At 41.8% G+C, this 19588-nt stretch overlaps 1 protein-coding gene across 3 annotated transcripts in view; it reads left to right on the forward strand.

The window, feature by feature from the left end:
* Window positions 1-15341: 15341 nt before the first annotated feature.
* PRTG (protogenin) overlaps window positions 15342-19588 on the forward strand; it is a 141415-nt gene continuing 137168 nt past the window's right edge. For all 3 annotated transcript variants that reach the window (XM_023255324.2, XM_023255323.2, XM_045059281.1), the window contains exons 1-2: window positions 15342-15583; window positions 17754-18056. In XM_023255324.2, the coding sequence (XP_023111092.1) occupies window positions 15490-15583; window positions 17754-18056 (397 nt within the window). In that variant the 5' untranslated portion in view covers window positions 15342-15489. The remainder of the gene's footprint in view (window positions 15584-17753; window positions 18057-19588) is intronic.

Consider the following 19588-nt stretch of genomic DNA (forward strand, 5'->3'; position numbering starts at 1 on the left):
CAGAATTTCTAAGCCACTGTAATAGAATTATGACCCCCTCTCTGAGATGTCCATGTCACAATTCCCAGAACCTGTGAATATGTCATATCACATAGCAAAGGGGAATCAAGGTAGAAGATGGAATTAAAGTTCTGACTTTAAAAAAGGGATATTATCCTGTATTATCCATGTGGGCCCACTGTAATCACACATCTCCTTCAATGTGGAAGAGGAAGTCAGAAGAGGTCGGAGTGAAGCAGTGTTTGAGAATTCAACACTAGGCTGGATTCAAAAATGGAGAAAGGGGCATGAGAGAAGGAATGTGGTGGCCTCTAGAAGCTGGAATGTGCAAGAAAACAGATTCTCCCCAGAGCATCCACCAAGAAAGACAATCCTGCCAACAAGACACCCTCGTGTTTGTCCAGGCAGACCTGTTGTAGAATTCAGAACTACAGAACTATAAGATAATAAATCTTTGTTGTTTTAGGTCATTGCAATGTGGTAATTTGTTACAGCAGCCATAGAAAATAATTGACAGAAAGTATAAAGACAAAACACATCTACTATTATTTTAGGACACTGAGTTGGGGTTAATATGTTATGCATTAATAGGTAACCAGTAAAGAAGTTGATGCCCCAAAGTGGACTGCTAACAATAAAAACTTAGAATATGAGAGAAATTTGGAACCAAATGGGAAGAAACTAGAAAGACTTTAATGAGAGAATTAGTAAAAGCCTAAAGGGCTCTAAAGAGACTGTCCATTGAAGCCTCGTGGCCTCTGAGGAGGAAGACAGTGGGGTCTTAAATGAAAGCTAGGAAAATTTTACTGGGACCTGGAGGAAAGGTAATCCTTGTTATATAATGGCAGAAATTTCAGTAACACTGTTACCTATAGTAGCAGGAAAGTAATAAATATATCTAATGAACTAAGTGATCTAGCTAAAGATATTTCTACGCTGAGTGTTGAAGGGGCCACCCAGTTTCCTCTTGCTACCTCAGGCAAAACATGAGAGGAGAAGAAGAAAAAAAAAAAAGGACTTTTAAACAAAAAGATCTCCAGAATTAGTGGGTTTGAAAATTTCTGGCCTCTCCAGATGACACATGTTGCTAAAATAAGAAATAACTTCTAGATAAGATAAAATCCAAGACACCTGCAGGAAACATTATATACTAAGATTATACATAATATATATCTATCATATACATGAATACCATATAATGTATAAATTAAAATATAAATAAATATATAAAATAAAAATATATATAAATTAATATGTATTTTATACACCTCTATAAAATAGATGATATAGATAGGTAGATCCATAAAATGATAGATAGATAGATAGATAGATAGATAGATAGATAGATGAAGCTTATTGTAGAATCCTTTGTTAAGATCTGACAAAGATTTGGGGAGCCTGGGTGGCTGAGTTGATTAAGAATCTGACTCTTGATTTCAGCTTAGGTCATGATCTCAGGGTCGTGGAATTGAGCTCCATGTCGGGCTGTGCACTGAGTGTGGAGTCTGCTTGGAATTCTCTCCTTCCCTCTACCTCTGTCCCTTTTATTGCACACTAATAAAAGTCAGTAAAATTGTTACTCTCAAGAAATTTACAACTCAGACCCCACTGCTTGTTAGAATGATGAATGAAAAATAACCCTTATCAAGGCATATGATGATGAAATTTCAGAACACCTTTGAGAAAGAGAGATCCTAAAAACATCCACAGGGGAAGGAAAAAAGAAACCTACACTCAAAGAATTAGAAGTCAGAATGGTTAATAGGCCTCCTCAATGCAAAATGATGCCAGAAGACAGTAGATGCCTTTAAAGTTTTAAAGTGCGATGATTTTACTTTTTTAAAGATCTTATTTTTAAGTAATCTCTACACCCAACATGGGGCTTGAACTCACAAGCCCTAGATCCAGTCGTGTGCTCTACCGACTGAGCCAGCCAGGCACCTCAGGATGATGATTTTCATTCAAGAATTCTGTATCTTGCCATACTGTCAATCAAGCACAAAGAGTGAAACATGCATTTTCAGATATTCAAGGATTCAAATAACACCTCCCAAGCACCCTTTCTTGGAAATCTACTATAGGATATAGGATTTAGGATATAGGATATAGGATATAGGATTTGCTTTAGCAAAATAAAGGAACATGCAAGAAAGAAGATGACATGGGATCCAGGAAACACGGCTCCAACTCTGGAGAGCTGGGGAGGAGAGGCCCAGGACAACGGCTGTGCAGCAGGCTGATACAGTCACCAGCCTAGAATGGAGTAGGAAGGGGGAGGCTCTGGCCAGGAGGGGCAAGATGCACTGAACTGCTCATTTGCATCATGACTTTTTACTCTATGAACATGTATTACTTTAATAACATTTAAATTAATATTTTAAATTATATCCTATCTTTTTTTTTTCCCCCAGGGAGAGTGCACAAGTGGGGTGGGGGGCAGAGGGAGAGAGAGGAAGAATCTTAAACAAGCTCCACACTCAGCATGGAGCCCCGAGGCCAGGCTCAATCCCAGGACCCTGAGATCATGCCCTAAGCTGAAATCAATCGCTCAGTCGCCTGGGTGGTTCAATCTGTTAAGTGTCTGACTTCAGTTCCGGTCATGATTTCAAGGTTCATGAGTTCAAGCCCTGTGTCGGGGTCTGTGCCAACAGCTCAGAGCCTGGACCTTGCTTCAGATTCTATGTCTCCCTCTCTCTCTGCCCTCCCTCGCTCACGCTCTTTCTGTCTCTCAAAAATAAAAATAAACATTAAAAAAAAAAAAAAGGTCAGACACCTCAACTGACTGAGCCACCCAGGCATCCTAAGTTATATCCCATCTTGAATTGTCTTTTCCCTCACTTAAACATGTTCCTATCCAGCCAAGTCCTTCCAGCACAGAATACATACTGCTGTTAGGGCAGGGATCACAGAGCCTTATCAGCATTTGTTTATATGTCTGTCTCCATAGTTATGATATGAGCTTCATGAGGGTTGGGGCTGTGTAATTTCATGTTGATTTCTCAGCATCCAGCAATCCACCAGAGTGCCTGAATAGACAGTATGTGTTTGCCCAGTTAGACCAAAACTGATTAAGATTACTCTAGAAAGAAATTCCTCAAAAAGAGCATTTAAAAAAATAGTTTAGTCTTTTTTTTTTTTTAATGTTTATTTATTTTGAGAGAGAGAGCACTCAAGCAGGGGAAGCCTCAGGGAGAGGGAGGGAGGGAGTCTTAAGCAGGCTCGATGCTCAGCACAGAGCTCAATGGGGCTCAATCCCATGACTGTGAGATCATGATCTGAACCAAAATCAAGAGTCAGAGGCTTAACTGCCTGAGCCACCCACGTGTCACCAAAAAGAGCATTTAAAAAAATTTTTGTAACATTTATTTATTTTTGAGAGACAGAGCATGAGCAGGGGAGGGGCAGAGAGAGAGGGAACAAAATTTGAAGCAGGTTCCAGGCCCAAGCTATGAGCACAGAGCCTGATGCAGGCCTTGAACTCATGAACTGTGAGATCATGATCTGAGCCGAAGTTGGACGCTTAACTGACTGAGCCACCAAGCCACCCCTTATATTGCCGTAATAGAATTTCAACTCAGAGAAAAAGTTTATTTCAGTTAACATTCAAAAATATTCTCCTGACATTAATATTAAACTATCAACATGTGAATTGTTTCTATCTTCAAAATAATTCATTCATTTAATAGAGACTGAATGCCCACTATATGCCAGAAAATCATCTACTTGCTATAAACCAGATAAAGTCTTCCAGTGGAAGAAATAGGAAATAAATCACAAATAAATATATGCCATAATGCTGGACTGGGTAAGGAGACCGAGAAGACAGGGGGAGGGGGGCAGACACCTCTCTTAGATGGGGTGGCCAGGGAAGGCCTCATATCTCTTTGTCCCTGTTCTTCTGTTTCCCTCCATCTTATTAGGAAATAGGGCAGCCTTGAAAAACACATAGCAAGTTTTTAGTTGGGATGCCCTTGCACTAAGTAAAATTTGTTTGTTTTTTAATGTTTATTTATCTTTGAAAGAGAGAGACAGAGACAGAGAGACAAAGGGTGACTGGGGGAGGGGCAGAGAGAGAGGGAGACACAGAATGCAAAGAAGTCTCCAGGCTCTGAGCTGTCAGCACAGAGCCTGATGCAGGGCTTGAATTTACAAATCTCGAGACCATGACCTGAGCAGAAGTTGGAGGCTTAACCAACTGAGCCATCCAGGTAAGACTCTTTAAGAAGAGGCAGAGGAAGAGGAAAGGGAGAGGGCTGTTCCTCCTCCTTCCCAACATTTAAGGTGATAACCTCTATAGGACTCAGAAAAGGATTCCTTGCACTCAAAAAGGCTGTGAAGGGATTGCTGTGAAGTCAGAAGAAATTAACACTCCTTCACTAGAGCAAGAGCTTTGAACTGAAAGTAAGTATCCAGGGTACCATCCCACCTTAGCTGCTGCCATTCTGTAATCAAAGGGATGTGACTGGTACAAATGGGGATATGATTTCTTAGTGGACATCAAACCTAAGGGCAACTTGAAGAACTAAGCTTTAAAATTAAAGTTTCTCCCAGTTCTTAAAATATACATAATTAAGGAAGATCAACTTTTGTCAGCACCTGTGGTTAGTCATACCTACCACTCCCAAAATATATACTCGTACATTTTCATTTTGGAAACTGAAAGCATATCACACTACTAGGTCTTTGTTCACAGTTACGTTATGATCAAAAATGCTACATAAGAAAGTTGCTCTATGTTACAAAATGAATATTTATTGATTAACAGTATTTTTATTTATTTTGTTATTTTTTAATGTTTATTTATTTTTGAGAGAGAGAGAGTGAGCAGGGGAGGAGCAGAGACAGAGGGAGACAGAGGATCAGAGCCTGATGAGGGGTTTGAACTCATGAGCCCCGAGATCATAACCTGAGCCAAATTTGGTTGCTTAACCGACTAAGCCACCCAGGTGCTCCCAATAGACAGTATTTTTAAAAATATAGGGCAACTAGTAGCTTGTTAAGTCATCAGTCTTAGTTATCTTAATGAGAAATGTGAACTTGAAGAATATAAATTTTCTGAAAAATGTTAGCCATAGCAAAATAATTATAATCTACTTGTTTGTTTATACATATCCCCCCATGTATTTACCTTTTCTTCTCTAACTCTAAAAGCCAAGAGATCTAAAAAAAACTTTTCAGTTATCCAAAAATCTCTGTAAATCTTATACAACTTTTAAAAAATTCTATGTCTATAATTATAATTATTAAAACTATTTTCCTGGGGGCACCTGGGTGGCTCAGTCGACCCAGCATCTGGCTTCAGCTCAGGTCATGATCTCACGGTTCGTGAGTTCCAGCCCCGCATCAGGCTCTGTACTGACAGCTTGGAGCCTGGAGCCTGCTTCGGATTCTGTGTCTCCCTCTCGCTCTGCCCCTCCCCTGCTCGTGCTCTCTTTCTGTCTCTCAAAGATAAATAAACATTAAAAAAAAAAAAAAAAACTATTCTCCTTTAATCACCTTCTCATAGTATATATCCCTTGGCAATGATAGCCACACAGTTTACAAACTAGGGAAATAGAAATGTATGTCTGTTAGCTGAAAACATGTGCCTTAGTCAAGGATCTATAGGTTTATGAGCTCCTAGATAGAGATGGTGAACTATGACCACCCAGTAGGCAGTAAACAGCAATTACTAAATACTACTAATGTTATTATTTACAATAGGAGCAGGAGAAATAGCAAGCCAATATATAGTGACAGACTTGAAGTTTCCCACTGATATAAAGTGCACTTTCAATGAAACATTAACTTACCAACTTACAGAGGTCCTTCAGGAGTTAATCAAGAAAATTATTGGTTCAGGAGTGCCTGGCTGGCTCAGTCCGTGGGGCATGTGACTCTTGATTTCAGGGTTGTGGGTTCGAGCCCCATATTGTGTGTAGAGCTTACTTAAAAAAAAAATCTTAAAAAAAATCATTGGTTCATAAAACATAGCTCAGTGAATTATGGGCTAGAAATTGCCACTACATCTGTGTGTGTGTGTTATCAACATTTCCCATGGCAAGGAGTGGAGAGAGCTTGGTGTTTCTTGAAACCTGGGGCTTGAAATACTGGCCAGATGAGTTGGGAGTTGGGTGGACACAATTTAGAGGCTTCTAATTGTGAACTCTGCCTATTTCCACATCAGCCCCATCACATACATACCAACAATGGACTGCAGATTATCAGCACTGCTCCACTCATCAGGAGACAAAGTGAAAAGTAATTTATTCCTCCTTTTGAAAATGTGGGGACCCCCTGGTCCACTGTGTGCAAAGCACTTTGCTAGGTGCTATATGAAGGTGTTGAGGCATGGTGTGCTGCTTGAGGACAGTCATAAAAGATTTATGAATGTACTAAATAAAAGCTTAGCATGGGTGTGCCTAGAAATGGAGAGCTCAAGTCCCTTTGGACTCCTGGAGTGCCTCTAATGAAGCATGAAGGTGTTGGGGCCGATATCTTAGAACACAGTGTTCCCTCCCTCACCACCACTTTTCCTTTTCTTATCCACCAAACAGAGCATAAGAACAGACACCTCTTCAGTGGTCAGGAGATCAGCAACAGGGCAGTTTAGAAGGTGGGGAATTTCTAAATTTTTTTTAATCTTTATTTATTTATTAATTTATTAATTTATTATTTTTTTTAGATAACATGCTTTTTTTTAAATCTTTATTTATTTTCTTTGGGAGATAGAAATACGGAGCATGAGCAGGGGAGGGACAGAGAGGGAGAGACAGGCTCCAAGATCTAGGCTGTCAGCACAGAACCCACTGTGGGGCTCGAACTCACAAACTGTGAGATCATGACCTGAGCCGAAGTAGGACACTTCACCGACTGAGCCACCCAGGCCATTCCAAAAGGTGGGGAATTTCTAAATCCCATAGTCACGTTGTGAATTTATTCCACAATTTTTATTTCTTTGGTCTAAACAGTTTTCCACCCCTCCCTATTGCTCTTGCTTTATAGATCTCCACTGCAGTCCTCTTCAGTATCCTCAAATTTCTAATTTCCTAATTTTTTTCTTTCCTCTCCTTCAGTTGTATCAAGTGGCATAGGAATAGAACTTGTAGACAAGCACATTGGTAAAGAGGAGGGAATAATTAAGTTTTATACACCAAAAGTTATGTGTAGGCATCCCATCACCATGTTTTCATGCATGCAGGAATTTGGTTGCTATTTCTTAGATGCTTTGCAGGAGAACTCCTGAAACAAAAATTCAGCTGGTGTTAAATCCATTCTCCATAGACTTTTGAACAGGATCAAAGACAAGTGTGAATCCAATGATATATCACTCTTGGTGTTGGTTAAAGAAACAAATACACACGAAACAATAAAGCATGGATTGAACTAACCTACATTTGAATTCTGCTTTATCACTTACTGGTTGTATGGCCCTGAGCAACTTTCTTAACCTCTCTAGGTCTGTGTCCTCCTCTGTAAAATGGGATTAGCTATTCCTTTTTTGCTAATATTATTATTTTGGCTTCCAAACATTTCATACTCTTGGTTATTCTCTGCCTATGTGTCACACTTTGCCTTTTAAAATGTGATATTCAGAGATGCATGTAATATGAACAAAGTGGCATATAGTAAAACTACACCTTCCTTGACATGGACACTATACATGTATGAACACATCACAGGTTTGCATTAGCATGATTGCAACCATACACATTGTTGGCTCAGTCGTGGTCAATATCTGCAAGTCTTTTCTCACAAACTGCAGGCGCGTCAGGTTCCTCATACCCAACTCTGACTCCTGTCCATCAAATGCAATTAAACTAACCAAAAAATAGGAATTTGTGTTTATCTCAGTTAAGTTCGATGCTGTTTAAAAAACAAGAGAAATGTTTCTCACCCACCATACATAGCCCAGCTCTACCAGTTGTCTGTGGTTTGCTGGTCCATGCAAAGGAGAAAAACAAGTGGTAGTCTTAGACAGTGATAGGAGAATGGAAAGTGTGCCAGCAAGAACCAGTGAGCGGTGTCGTTTCAGAACATACGAAATATAGAAGCAACTCCTGGCTAATAAAAATTATCTTGTGGGGCATCTGGGTGGCTCAGCTGGCTAGGAGTCCAACTCTTGACCTCAGCTCAGGTCTTGATCTCAGGGTCATAAATTCAAGCCCGCACTGGGTGTGGAGCCTACTTAAAAAAAAAAAAAATCTTGGTAGAATCTGTTAATAGTTCTATCTGTCCACCTTCTGCTACCACTTCTCTCTCTCTTCAACTTTTCACAGGACACTCAGAGTTCTATGACTGAGGATCTGAGTCAAGTAGACTTGGGGGAGCATCATGCTTGTGTCATGTACATGCTGTGTGAACCAGACTAAGCTACTTAACCTCCCTGAGCCTCTGCTCTTCTGCAAAATGAGGATAGCATTACCAAGCCTATCTAGTTATGAAGATTGAGTGAGATAAAATTGCTAAAGTGCCTGGCACAGAGTGGATAGCAAAGAATGTACTACAGGCAACTGTCCAAAGGGCAGCCTTTGGGAAATCATGGCCTGCAAGTTCAAGCTCCTTAGCATGCATGGCATGAGGCCTCTTTGGACATGGCCCTGCCTCTCTTCCCTCCACTCACCACTGTGGCAACTGAAAGACCTACCTATGGTTTCCTGAATATATCTTAAACTTGCATACTTCAATGCCATATTCATACTTTTCTCCCTGGAAGGCTAGCCACAATCCAGTCCAACTAGAAAACGTCTGCTCATCCTCAACATTCACCACAGATATCAGCTCCTATGTGAAGCATGTGTTGGGAGAAAATTCTTCATGGTTCTCTCACATTTCTGCACAAGAGAGGACAGCTTGCAAGAGAGACACCACCTACACTTGGTTCTGGCCTGTCTCTTCAAGGATGTTGGTATAGTAAATAGCTGAGGAAGACAGAGTGTCTCTCTGGGATAAAGGAGAGGCATGCTTACTGCCCATTATAAGATTTGGGTTTCTTTTTTTTTTTTTAATATACTTAAATTTTCTTGGAAGACAGTTTTACTTTTTTTTTAAGTTTATTTATTTATTTTGAGAGACAGAGAGAACCAGTGGGGAGGGGCAGAGAGCGAGGGGCACAGAGGATCCCAAGCAGGCTCTGGGCTGACAACAGAGAGCCCTATGTGGGGCTCTAACGCACAGACCGTGAGATCATGACCTGGGCCAAAGTCAGACACTTAACCGACTGAGCCACCCAGATGTCCCGAGGTTTGGGTTTCTTAAGTTTAGGATTCCTCTGTAATACAACCTACTGTATATGCAGGTGACATTTGGTCCTCTTACAGCCCTGTGGAGTTTGTGGCTTAGGGAACTGATGCAAAATAGCAGGCTAACCTGTTAGCAGAGTAAAATCTGAGATCCTTCATACTTCTCGGTAGTATGCTCCCTTCCTTCCCATTTCATCTCCCTGTAGGGGTATACATTTCTTAAACTCTGCTCTCAAATTATCCCAAATATTGCACTTTATCACGATATTCAGTATCTACATACTTTTCTTGTAACTTTTCTTATCTGCGACATCTATCAGTGCCTAGAACACACCGAATCCTCCGTACTTTGCTAAATGAATGAATATGGTCAGTCCTCAGCAGTTCCTTTAAGAGTTTTCTCATTGCTGGTATATATCCAAGGGGATGTCCAGTGCTCTTGGATTCAGTTCTAAATGTCTTGTGCTCTCTTTTGTCACAAACCCTTGATCACCTCCCCTTTCCTGCCCTGGAATGACCACTTCAGTGCTGGTGCCTTATGAGTTACTCCTGGCTCCTGTTTCCACTCTTCTGCTCCAGTAACTAATAACTAGCAACAAATCTTCACCAAAGAGTCCCCCAGGACCTCTTTTCTTAGTTTCCATGTGAGACAACTACGAAGTATAGAAAACTTTTCATTCTATCAAGCAACTTATTGGTTATGCATTGTTTTACATGCAAATTCACATAAATATGTCCTCTGTATTTTAATCCAAGCCAATGATAGTAAATGTAGACTGGAAAAGTTCATTTCCAAATACTGGACTTTACACTAGTCTCTCCAAGAACTTTCTTTCAATTGCTTTCCATCTATTTAATCAATATTTCAGTATAGTAATGTATTATTTCTTCAGTGAACAAATATCTATTCAGTTCCTCTTAACTGCAAGTCAGTGTCTTCCTCACTTTAAGGAACACAAAGATGAATCAGATATGATTTAAGCCCTCAAAATGTTAGTGATTAAGTATGTATAAGTTACATGCCACAAAAATACCATAAGGTTTAAGACAAAATAACATCTGTGCTGTGCCTGAAAATATAGATAAAATTTAGAAGGCTCTCAATACAGGATGGGGGTGAGGGTAAAGAAAGTACTCTAGGTTCAGGGAAGAGGTTCTGCAAAGGCTCATAGTCAGGGCAACTCAAGTGCTATTAGGTAATCATCAGAAGTTTCACTTTGGCCTGAATGTTGAATACATTTAAGAAAAGATTGGCTCTAAAGTTGTAATGGTAGGCTGAGGCCAGATCAGGGGGCCATTAGGATTAAGGCATTTGTTATTTAATGAACACTGTGGTTTTTACAGGCAATGAGGGGGCAGTGAAAGTTTTTTGATCAGAAGAAAAACTTGATCACAGGCAAGTTAACCTGGTAGTCACCATACAAATGAATTGGAACATGGAAAGATTGGAAGAGTTAGGAGAAGTCTTTTGAGAGCCCATTTTACTGCAATGGCTCAGGTGAGAGGTACTGAGAGCTAAAACATGGCCAGTAACAGGAGATATTGAGTGGAGACAGATTTTAAAAGATTTCTGGGAGAAAGCTGACAACATGGAGCCCTTGAGTAGGAATGAGTAGATCTTCAAACAAATATGATTTTGCATAATCCCTTTTAATATCCAACTAGTATTTTTCCAATATCATGAGATATGGGTGCTCAGATATCTTGTTGAAATCAAGATGTGTTTTACTTTTCCTTTTTTCTTGACCCACCTGATATATGTATTCTTAGCAAATGTGGGCTTCTGCCTTGTCACCACCACTGCCTCCCTTATGCATTTACAACCCTCATTTTTTTATTGCCGTAAAAATACCCCCACATAATATAAATTTATTCTTAACAATTTTAAGTGAGAAGTAAAATACTGTTAACTATATGTATAACAGATCTCTAGAACATTTTTATCTTACGTAACTGAAACTTCATGCCTATTGAACCACAACTCCATTTCCTCCTCCTCTAGCCCCTGGCAACCATCATTCCTCTTTCTGTTTCTATGAGTTTGATTACTTTACAGTTTTTTTTTTTTAATTTACTTTTAGGAATCTCTATACTCAATGTGGGGTTCAAACTCATGACCCTGAGATCAAGCCTCACATGCTCCACTAACTAAGCCAGCCAGACACCCCCGTTTGGTCATTTTATATACCTCATATTAGTGGAATCGTGCATTATTTGTCTTTTCATGATTGGCTTATTTCACCTAGCATAATGTCTTCAGGGTTCATCCATGTTGTAGCATATGACAGGACTTCTTTTTTAGGGCTGAAAAATATTCCATCACATATATATGTATGTACCACATTTTCTTTTTCCATTTATCTGTTGATGCACATTTTGGTTGCTGCCACAGCTTGGCTATTGTGAATAACGCTGCAATGAATGTGGGTGTGCAAATAATTCCTCAAGATCCTATTTTCAATTCTTTTGATACACCCCTGAAAGTAGGATCCCTGGATCATATTATAAGTTCTATTTTTAATTTTTTAAGGAAACTCAATACCATTTTCCATAGCAGCTACACCATTTTATAATTCCACAAATAGTTACCACTCTCTCTCAACATAGTCCATTTCATGGGGTACCTGGGTGGCTCAGTCACTTAAGCGTCCAACTTTGGCTAAGGTCATGATCTCGCGGTTCGTGGGTTCCGGCCCTGTGTCGGGTTCTGTGCCAACTGATGACAGCTTGGAGACTGGAGCCTGCTTCGGATTCTGTGTCTCCCTCTCTCAGCTCCTCCCCCACTCACACTTTCTTTTTCTCTCTCAAAAATAAACATTAAAAATAATAAAATAGTCCATTTCAGAATGTTTCTAATGGCAAAAATTAAGCTCATCAGCACTGAGTGATTTCTAAAATCATGAGACAATCATAGCATGTGATCATTATCCCAGGCCTGGTCTTCTAATCAACATAGTACGAGCTCAATAAATATTTGTTAAAAGTTGAACAACTATAGACTTTTGCTGTCTTTTCTCATTCTCTATGCTTCATAAACATACATAAATGGTCCTAGGATTTCATGGAATCAGAAAATATGCAGACATCAGAGGGCTTAAAGATCATTTGGTATAACTCCATAATTTGATGGGCAAAGTTATGTGATTCCCCCCTCTCCCCCACCACCAAAGTTGGGCCAGCTGACTTGAATTTACTTAATGAAACACCAATCCTTTTTTTTTTTTTTTTTTTTTTTTTTTTACTTACCCTCATGTTTCAGTTCTCAAATATTTGGCTCTACTCTTTTCAGCCTGAAAATAATTGTTCTTGTTTCAGAATGTGAGAGCAAAAGGTAGTTGTTTATCTCAACGAGATTTATCCTTCAAGCAGGAAACTTTGGGAGATTAAATACCAAGGCATTTCCTATCTCTTTCGGGACAAATTTAGGAACTTTTGAAGGAAGTCACTGGAGTCGCCATCAGTATAATCACCAAACAAATTAATCAGATTTGACTCTTAAAAACTTGAATATTCAAAAATTAAGCCCACTTTGAAAGGACAAAGATTAATCACTAGTGGGAATATTTACTTACTAAATAATAATTACAATCATTTTTGGAGCTATGCACAGTTACTTTCCATGGATTATATCACAGCAGCCCATTGGTATTATACTTATTTCCCTTAAATAGATGAAATCTGAAACAATAAATGACTTGTCTATGTAATGCTGAAATTTGAACTCTAGTCTGCGAGACAGCAAAAAGCATGTTTTTCATCAATGCAAGGTACTGTGCTGGAATCTGTGGAGCACTCGAGAACTCTGTAAGAAGCCCTTAAGTAGTATATGCAGCCTGGTACGTGATATAAGACAAGTGTTATACAGGAAGGAAAATGTACCTGCCTGAGAAGACATGTACTGTGTTATTTAAAGAATTATGCTATAAATTCTGAAGCCAACAGAAATAGGTATTAAAAAACCAAAAAAAAAAAAAAAGTAGGAAGAAAAGAAAAAGAAAAAAAAAAGTTTAAAGGCAGAAAGGATTATATAGTAGAAAGGGCAACAAACAAATCAAAGCACATGAATTCTGACTCCCAGCTACAACTAACTAATGAGTGACCTTGGGTATTCTGCAAATTTTACATAATATACTATAATTACATCATCAGAGTAATTTTATTACCACCTAACACGGGACAGTAAATATATCAGAAAAGTTCCATAGGGTTGTTCAATCTCATTACATTGTGTGTGTGTGTGTGTGTGTGTGTGTGTGTTACACATATCACATATTTTATTTCATATTGGATACAATGCTATGTTCTTCTCCAATGCAACTCAAGGTGCAAAGCCATCCTATAAGAATCAAAGGCCTCTATGATCAATTAAAATGTTAAAAGGAAGGCAAAGTGGCAGTTTTTTTAAAAAAAAAGTTCTCCCCCTGCTTTTTATCTTATCTCTCCCCACCCCCAGCCTTTATACTTCTGATTTAGTCAAGAAAGAGAGTATAAAAGAATCTTATTAGCAATTCTTATGCAGGAAATATGAGCACTTGGGGTCAATTGAAAGGAAACTGGGAGAAGGGGGAGTCAAGAGGAAGAATGTCATACAATTAGACAATTTAGCCACACACAGTTAAGGTATCATGTAAATTTGTGTAAATTTCAGATATTTAAAACATCCTTGCAAGTATTTCGTTTTATTACCTCTAAACACTTTTCCCTTTCCATGAACCTTTACTCTGATGCTTAGAAATAGTTCTAAATTCATCTAAATTATTAGTTAGGTTTTGCAGGCAGTATAGTCAAGGGTATTACTGTTTTACACGGGTTAAAAAATGTTAAACAGGCTGATCCTTATTATAGAAAGCTTCCGGGGAAGGTAGTGCTGCCCTCCCAGCAGATGTTCTAAAACTGTTGATCCTCCCCCGCCCCCTTTTTTTTCATAAGGAGGATTTGGGGAACATGCTATAGGCAGTGTGTTGGTGTCTTAGTGACAAAAGCTAGATTTCTGTCTGCAGATTTCATTAAGGTTAGCTTTTAGCCTGTGCCCTCATCATGTGCCACAGATTTAATTTTGGATTAGCAAGTGCTAATCCACATGGAAATGCTCTCTATGATCCACATATGTTTAGCAACCTGATTACATTTTTAAATGTACCTTTTAACTCCTCTTGTTATCCTTAATTCTAAGAGATGTGAACAGATTAATAATATTTGTGTCTTTCCTGGTCAGTTTAACTTCTAACCAGGTGGTCTATGGAAAGCCTAGTCCCCCAAGGCAAGCCCAGAGAATCTAGAAATCTCTTGATCTCGCCTCAACTTTTAGGACAGGCCTTTTGTATTCACCGTTCTCACGAATTAAAGGACTTGACTAACTTGAGATACAGATAGTAAAACGTCTCCCTAAAAGGTTAATTATTCATTTCAGGGTACTCTTCGGAGATGTTTTAAGCCAGTGCTGCATCTGATGGGGGCAGGGAGGGTAAAAGCCATCCCCAAATGGGGCTTAGCACCCGGAGATGCCTCCAGTCGAGCTAACAAATCTCCGAAGTGGGAATAGTCAGTTTTCCCTCCACAGGGCCTCGGCGTGTGAGGGAAGGAGGGGGATGGGCAGGGGGCCATCAGGGGAAAAGTCTCCGGCCTTTCCACGTCTCTCAACACCATCCCTCCCCCCACCCGCCTCCTCTTTCCCCGAATCCTAAACAGGCGGGCGGGAGAGGGGCCCCGGGGGATGGCCGGACCTCGAGGCTTGGCCTTTGTGGCTCTGTCTTCGACGGTGGCGGGCAGGCAGGGGGGCGGGGCCACGGCCGGAGACCCTCAGCCGGGGCTTGACCCCCAGGTGCATTGTCCGGCGGGGCCCGCCCCCTCCCCGCGGGGCAGCGACAGGGCCGCCACTGACCCCCTCCTGCCGTCTCCATCCGCCGGCCGCACCGACCTCGCGGTCCCCAGACCAGGGGCCAGATGTAGAAAGTAGTCCCAGGCCGGCAGCGGCGGCGCTGTCCACTCCGCCGCCCCCGCCCCCTCCAGCCGCCGCCTCACTCCGCCCCCAGGCCGGACTCTCGGGTCCCCCCCCCCCCGCCTCCCGCGAGCGGGTGTCCGTGCGCCGGCCTCGCCGAGACCACAGACACCCGCCGCCGGCCGCGCAGTGCCACGCCACGCCGGACCCCGAGCGGGAAGCCAGGCTGCGCGCGTCCAGCCGCGGCGCGGGGAGAGCCCGGAGGCGGGGGCCGGCAGGAGGACAGCGGCTGCAGGGCGGCCGGGGAGCATGCCCGCGCAGCCCAGCTGAATGGCGCCTTCTCTGCGACCCCTCGCCGGGCTGCGACCGCCAGGGATGCTGCTCCGCGCGCTCCTGCTCCTGCTGCTCCTCGGCTCCGGTCCAGGTGGGAGCGCTTTCTTTTGCGTGTCTCTGCGCCTGTGGGGTTGGAGCAGGCGCGAGTGGGCTGGGGAAAGAGGAAACCGGGGCGGGGGGTGGGGGGTGTTGGGGGAGCGGCGGGGTCCTCCGCGGTGCGCTGACCACCGGATCCTGCCCGCTTCCTGCAGCCAGTCGGGAGCCCCTGTTGGAGGCGCGAGCGGCTCGCGGGCGCTGCGGGGGCGCGCGGGCAGAGCTGTGGGCGACTCTCCTGGCACACGCCCCTCCTCGCAGCGCTCCCTGAGCGGCAGGCTGCAGGGCCGTGGCGCCCACTGTCCACTCATCCCCCTTTCTCCTCGCGCCATTGTCCGGGCTCCGGCCGCGTCCCAGCGTCCGCTACCAGCCGCAGTTCCGCGCCGCCCGCCCGGGCCGCCGCGGCGCACGTGGCTTTATTTATATTGTTTCCTTAGTGGCAGCCTTGCCACGCAGGGGGCGCCGCGGTTTCTCGCGGCTTCCCCTTTTTGCAGTCGGGTTTCCTCCACGTTTTAGGGCTAGGGGAAAAAATGGGTGAACTCAGCGTCCAGGTCAGCGCCCCGAGTGCCCCCATTTTCCAGGATCCAGATCAAGAGAGGAGGAGACAGGAGGGGTGGAATTGGAAAGACAAGAGGGTTGGAAGGTGCGTGGCTGATTTCTGCTCTGGAGGGGAGGAAGGTATTTAAAGAGTCCCCCCCCCACACACACACACCCCACCCCTTGTAGCCAGGTGTTTTGGGGCAGGGCCTGAAGTGTGTACGAACGTGAAGATTCCTCCAAACTCCAGGTTAGCCTTGTGCAAACTTGGATGAACTAATTTTTCTCGTTTGTGTCTGTGTTGGTTTACCCTCAAAGAGATAAAAATGTAAAGTGGATGTGGTGGTTGCAGGAGACGGGGAGGAGAGATGTTCAGGAGAACGGGTACAGGTTACAAACCCGCCGACTTTCCTCTTCTCTGGACGAATTAGTTTTTGTTAACACGAAAAAAGGATCAAAGTCAGATGTGACTCGGAAACACAATGGGCGCCTTCCGGAGCGGTCCTCGAAGCGCCAGGCTGTTAGGGTCGCTCGAGTAATCCCAGGCATACGTTAGAGGTCCGCAGCCGTGGCGTGGGAGCGTGACTAGTGTGTAAGTTTCCCGAGGACCTGCCTTGACGAGAAACAGATCAATCCCGGGAATTTGTAATCATGGATTCAGAACATCAGAAGGAAGATTGAATGTCCCAAAACTCCTAACACTCCCCAAGCAATATGCCAGACTTTAGCTGGCCTTTGCACCGAATGCAAGAGGTGACAGGGTATTAGGTGGTCATTGCATGCCTTCTCCTGGCAGGGACAGTGTGTATGCTTAGGATGAAGCCTTTCCTCCTCTCATAAAAATGTGTATTGGTTGATTAAGCAATCTCCTATCCCTGTTAGACTGTTAGGACCAATTAGTCACGCACTTTTTTCCAGCAGTTGGTGGTTCTAAAAAAAAAGAAAGAAAGAATAAAAAGAAATAAAAGTTTTCTAATCCGATCACCCCCTGAGTACAATCACCAAGAGTTACCAATATTTCAAAGTTGACTGTCCATTAAATACCTACCTTACTCTGCCGATAGTAAGTAAATGGTTCTCTTTCAAGGAGAGGAGATAGAATCTTTGCTGTAAAAGGACAGATATAAAGATGCAAACTTGTAATTTGTCACAAAAGATAAACGTACTTCCCAAAGGAGTAGGTGCCAAGGGGTCCAAAACACTTCAAGGGACAAGGAAATAAACTTGCTTGTTCACAGAGTTGGAGTTTTGCTAATGATTTCTTGTAAAATTAGACTTTTACGACTTACTCTGTTCAAGATCTTTTTGACAAGCTTGTAAAAGTAGCAAACAGCTTGTGCTTTCCTGATGATTTTGATACTCTAGCAAGGAACTTGAGAACACGATTCTTACAAGGCAGAGAAGATCATGAAATCTTCCCTATGCTTTTAGAGTGGATGTAAAAGGTGATTTTCTGATTGGTTGAAAAGGTTTGCTGAAGCTTAGATTGGTTTATTAAGGTATTTATAAGGTAGCTAATGTGGTTTGTTAAACTTTGTCATGTTACACCCTGCATACGTGTGTTACCATTGTGTGTTAAGAAATGATTTTATACCTATAATTCTGGATATGCCCCCCCTTTTTCCTTATAGGAGTGTGGTGCTTTAGTGAACTGTTTTTTATAAAAGAACCACAGGATGTAACTGTCACAAGAAAGGACCCAGTCGTTTTAGATTGCCAGGCTCATGGAGAAGTTCCCATTAAGGTCACATGGTTGAAAAATGGAGCAAAAGTGTCTGAAAATAAACGGATCCAGGTCCTGTCTAACGGCTCGTTATACATCAGTGAAGTGGAAGGCAAGCGAGGAGAGCAGTCTGATGAAGGATTTTATCAGTGCTTGGCAGTGAACAAATATGGAGCCATTCTTAGTCAAAAAGCACATCTTACGTTGTCAAGTAAGTATTTAAATTCTTCGTTGTTTGACACTTTTCATGGCTACATTTTGATGATATTTTTGATACACCAGGTGCTAACCCTGAAAATCACACAAACATTAACAATTACCTGGAGTAGTAGTTGATGCTAACTAAAGCATGCAGAAAAATTTGAGAGAAAATAAATAAATTTGGATGAGTGATTAAGAACAAAAGTCAGGTTAGGTTTAGAACACCTAAGTCTGTAGAAGTGGCTTTATATAAATTTAAGTGTTTGACATTATGGGAAGAGTTGGTTGTAAAAGTTTGGCTAAAACAGCAAAAGTTCTAAAATCTCATCTTTCGTAAATTAATAATTAAAATTTAAAAATCACAAGCAAATCTTCCTGCTTCGTAGATGGCCCTTGAGTGCTAAATCTTTCTTAAAGCCCAACCTTCCATTTCTCCGAGTGCTTTAAGATCACTCATGTTGCTTTTTAATTGTAGAGAGGGCATTGGCCAGTAATGTTCAAGCCTTTGAAGTATTCCCAGTCTTTTTCTGCTGGGAAAGAAAGAGGTTAAGGCCATTTCCATATTATGCTTAATGGATTTAAACCAGATCTTGCCCCCTTTATTCCAGTTGTCATAAAGTTTGCTGTCTAATGATTTCCTTTGTATGAACAGCCCCATCAGATCAGCCATTTGTCCAAGTGATCCAGTGGTTGGTGTCTGACCTGATATGTTGGGTGTAAAGATGGGCGTAGGATAGACGGGGATCTCCTTGTTCCCACTGAGGCTTTCCACCTTCTCAGGGGATCTAACATGCAGCACTCAAAATGACAATAGGCAGTGTAAATCTTAAAATAACAACTGTATCTTAAAAACAGTTTTTACAGGCATCCTAGCTACATTCTTCTGTTGATCCACAAAAGATAGATTTTGTGCTACACCAACAAACTGATCATTTACAGGATGAACAATAGGAAGAGGGAGCTCTTAAGATAAAAACTTAATCTTAAGGAACTAGTTTCTTCAGGGCCTACACAGTTGAAATTTAGGGAGGTATTGGCAGGGGTTTTCTAGGTGACTCACTATGCCATAATAGTGTATGGCAATGTATATGCTACCGTTGTATTAGTATTTATTTTACTTGTGCAATAATGATTAACTGTAGAAAATAAGTTGCAAGCAAGTATGTTTATATTGAAATATGTCAGAAAAGTAGAAGAGTTTCTAATTTTAGCCCCTCCCCAGAGTAGCAAAAAGCTCAGAATTTCTGTTAAACTTTCTCTTTTGTTTTCCATAATCAGTGGCCAGTAATCATTTTGTTGTCGAGTGATGTTTTTTTCTGTACTGTGCTGTTTTCAGGACAATGTGCTTTTTATGCTTATGTTTGGTTGATTTAATTTTTGTGTAACATAAAGTTGTGCTATTGAGTTGTAAATTTTTCACCTTTTCAGTGTTGTGGAAAATGTTTCATCCCCAGGAGCTGTAGCTTGTATTTCTTTCCTGGAGAGGAGAGGAACAGAATAGAAAGGTGGAGGGAGGCAGATGGGCCTTGAAAGGATGAAGCA

Source organism: Felis catus, chromosome B3 (genome assembly GCF_018350175.1).
Source record: "Felis catus isolate Fca126 chromosome B3, F.catus_Fca126_mat1.0, whole genome shotgun sequence".
Lineage (NCBI taxonomy): Eukaryota > Metazoa > Chordata > Mammalia > Carnivora > Felidae > Felis > Felis catus.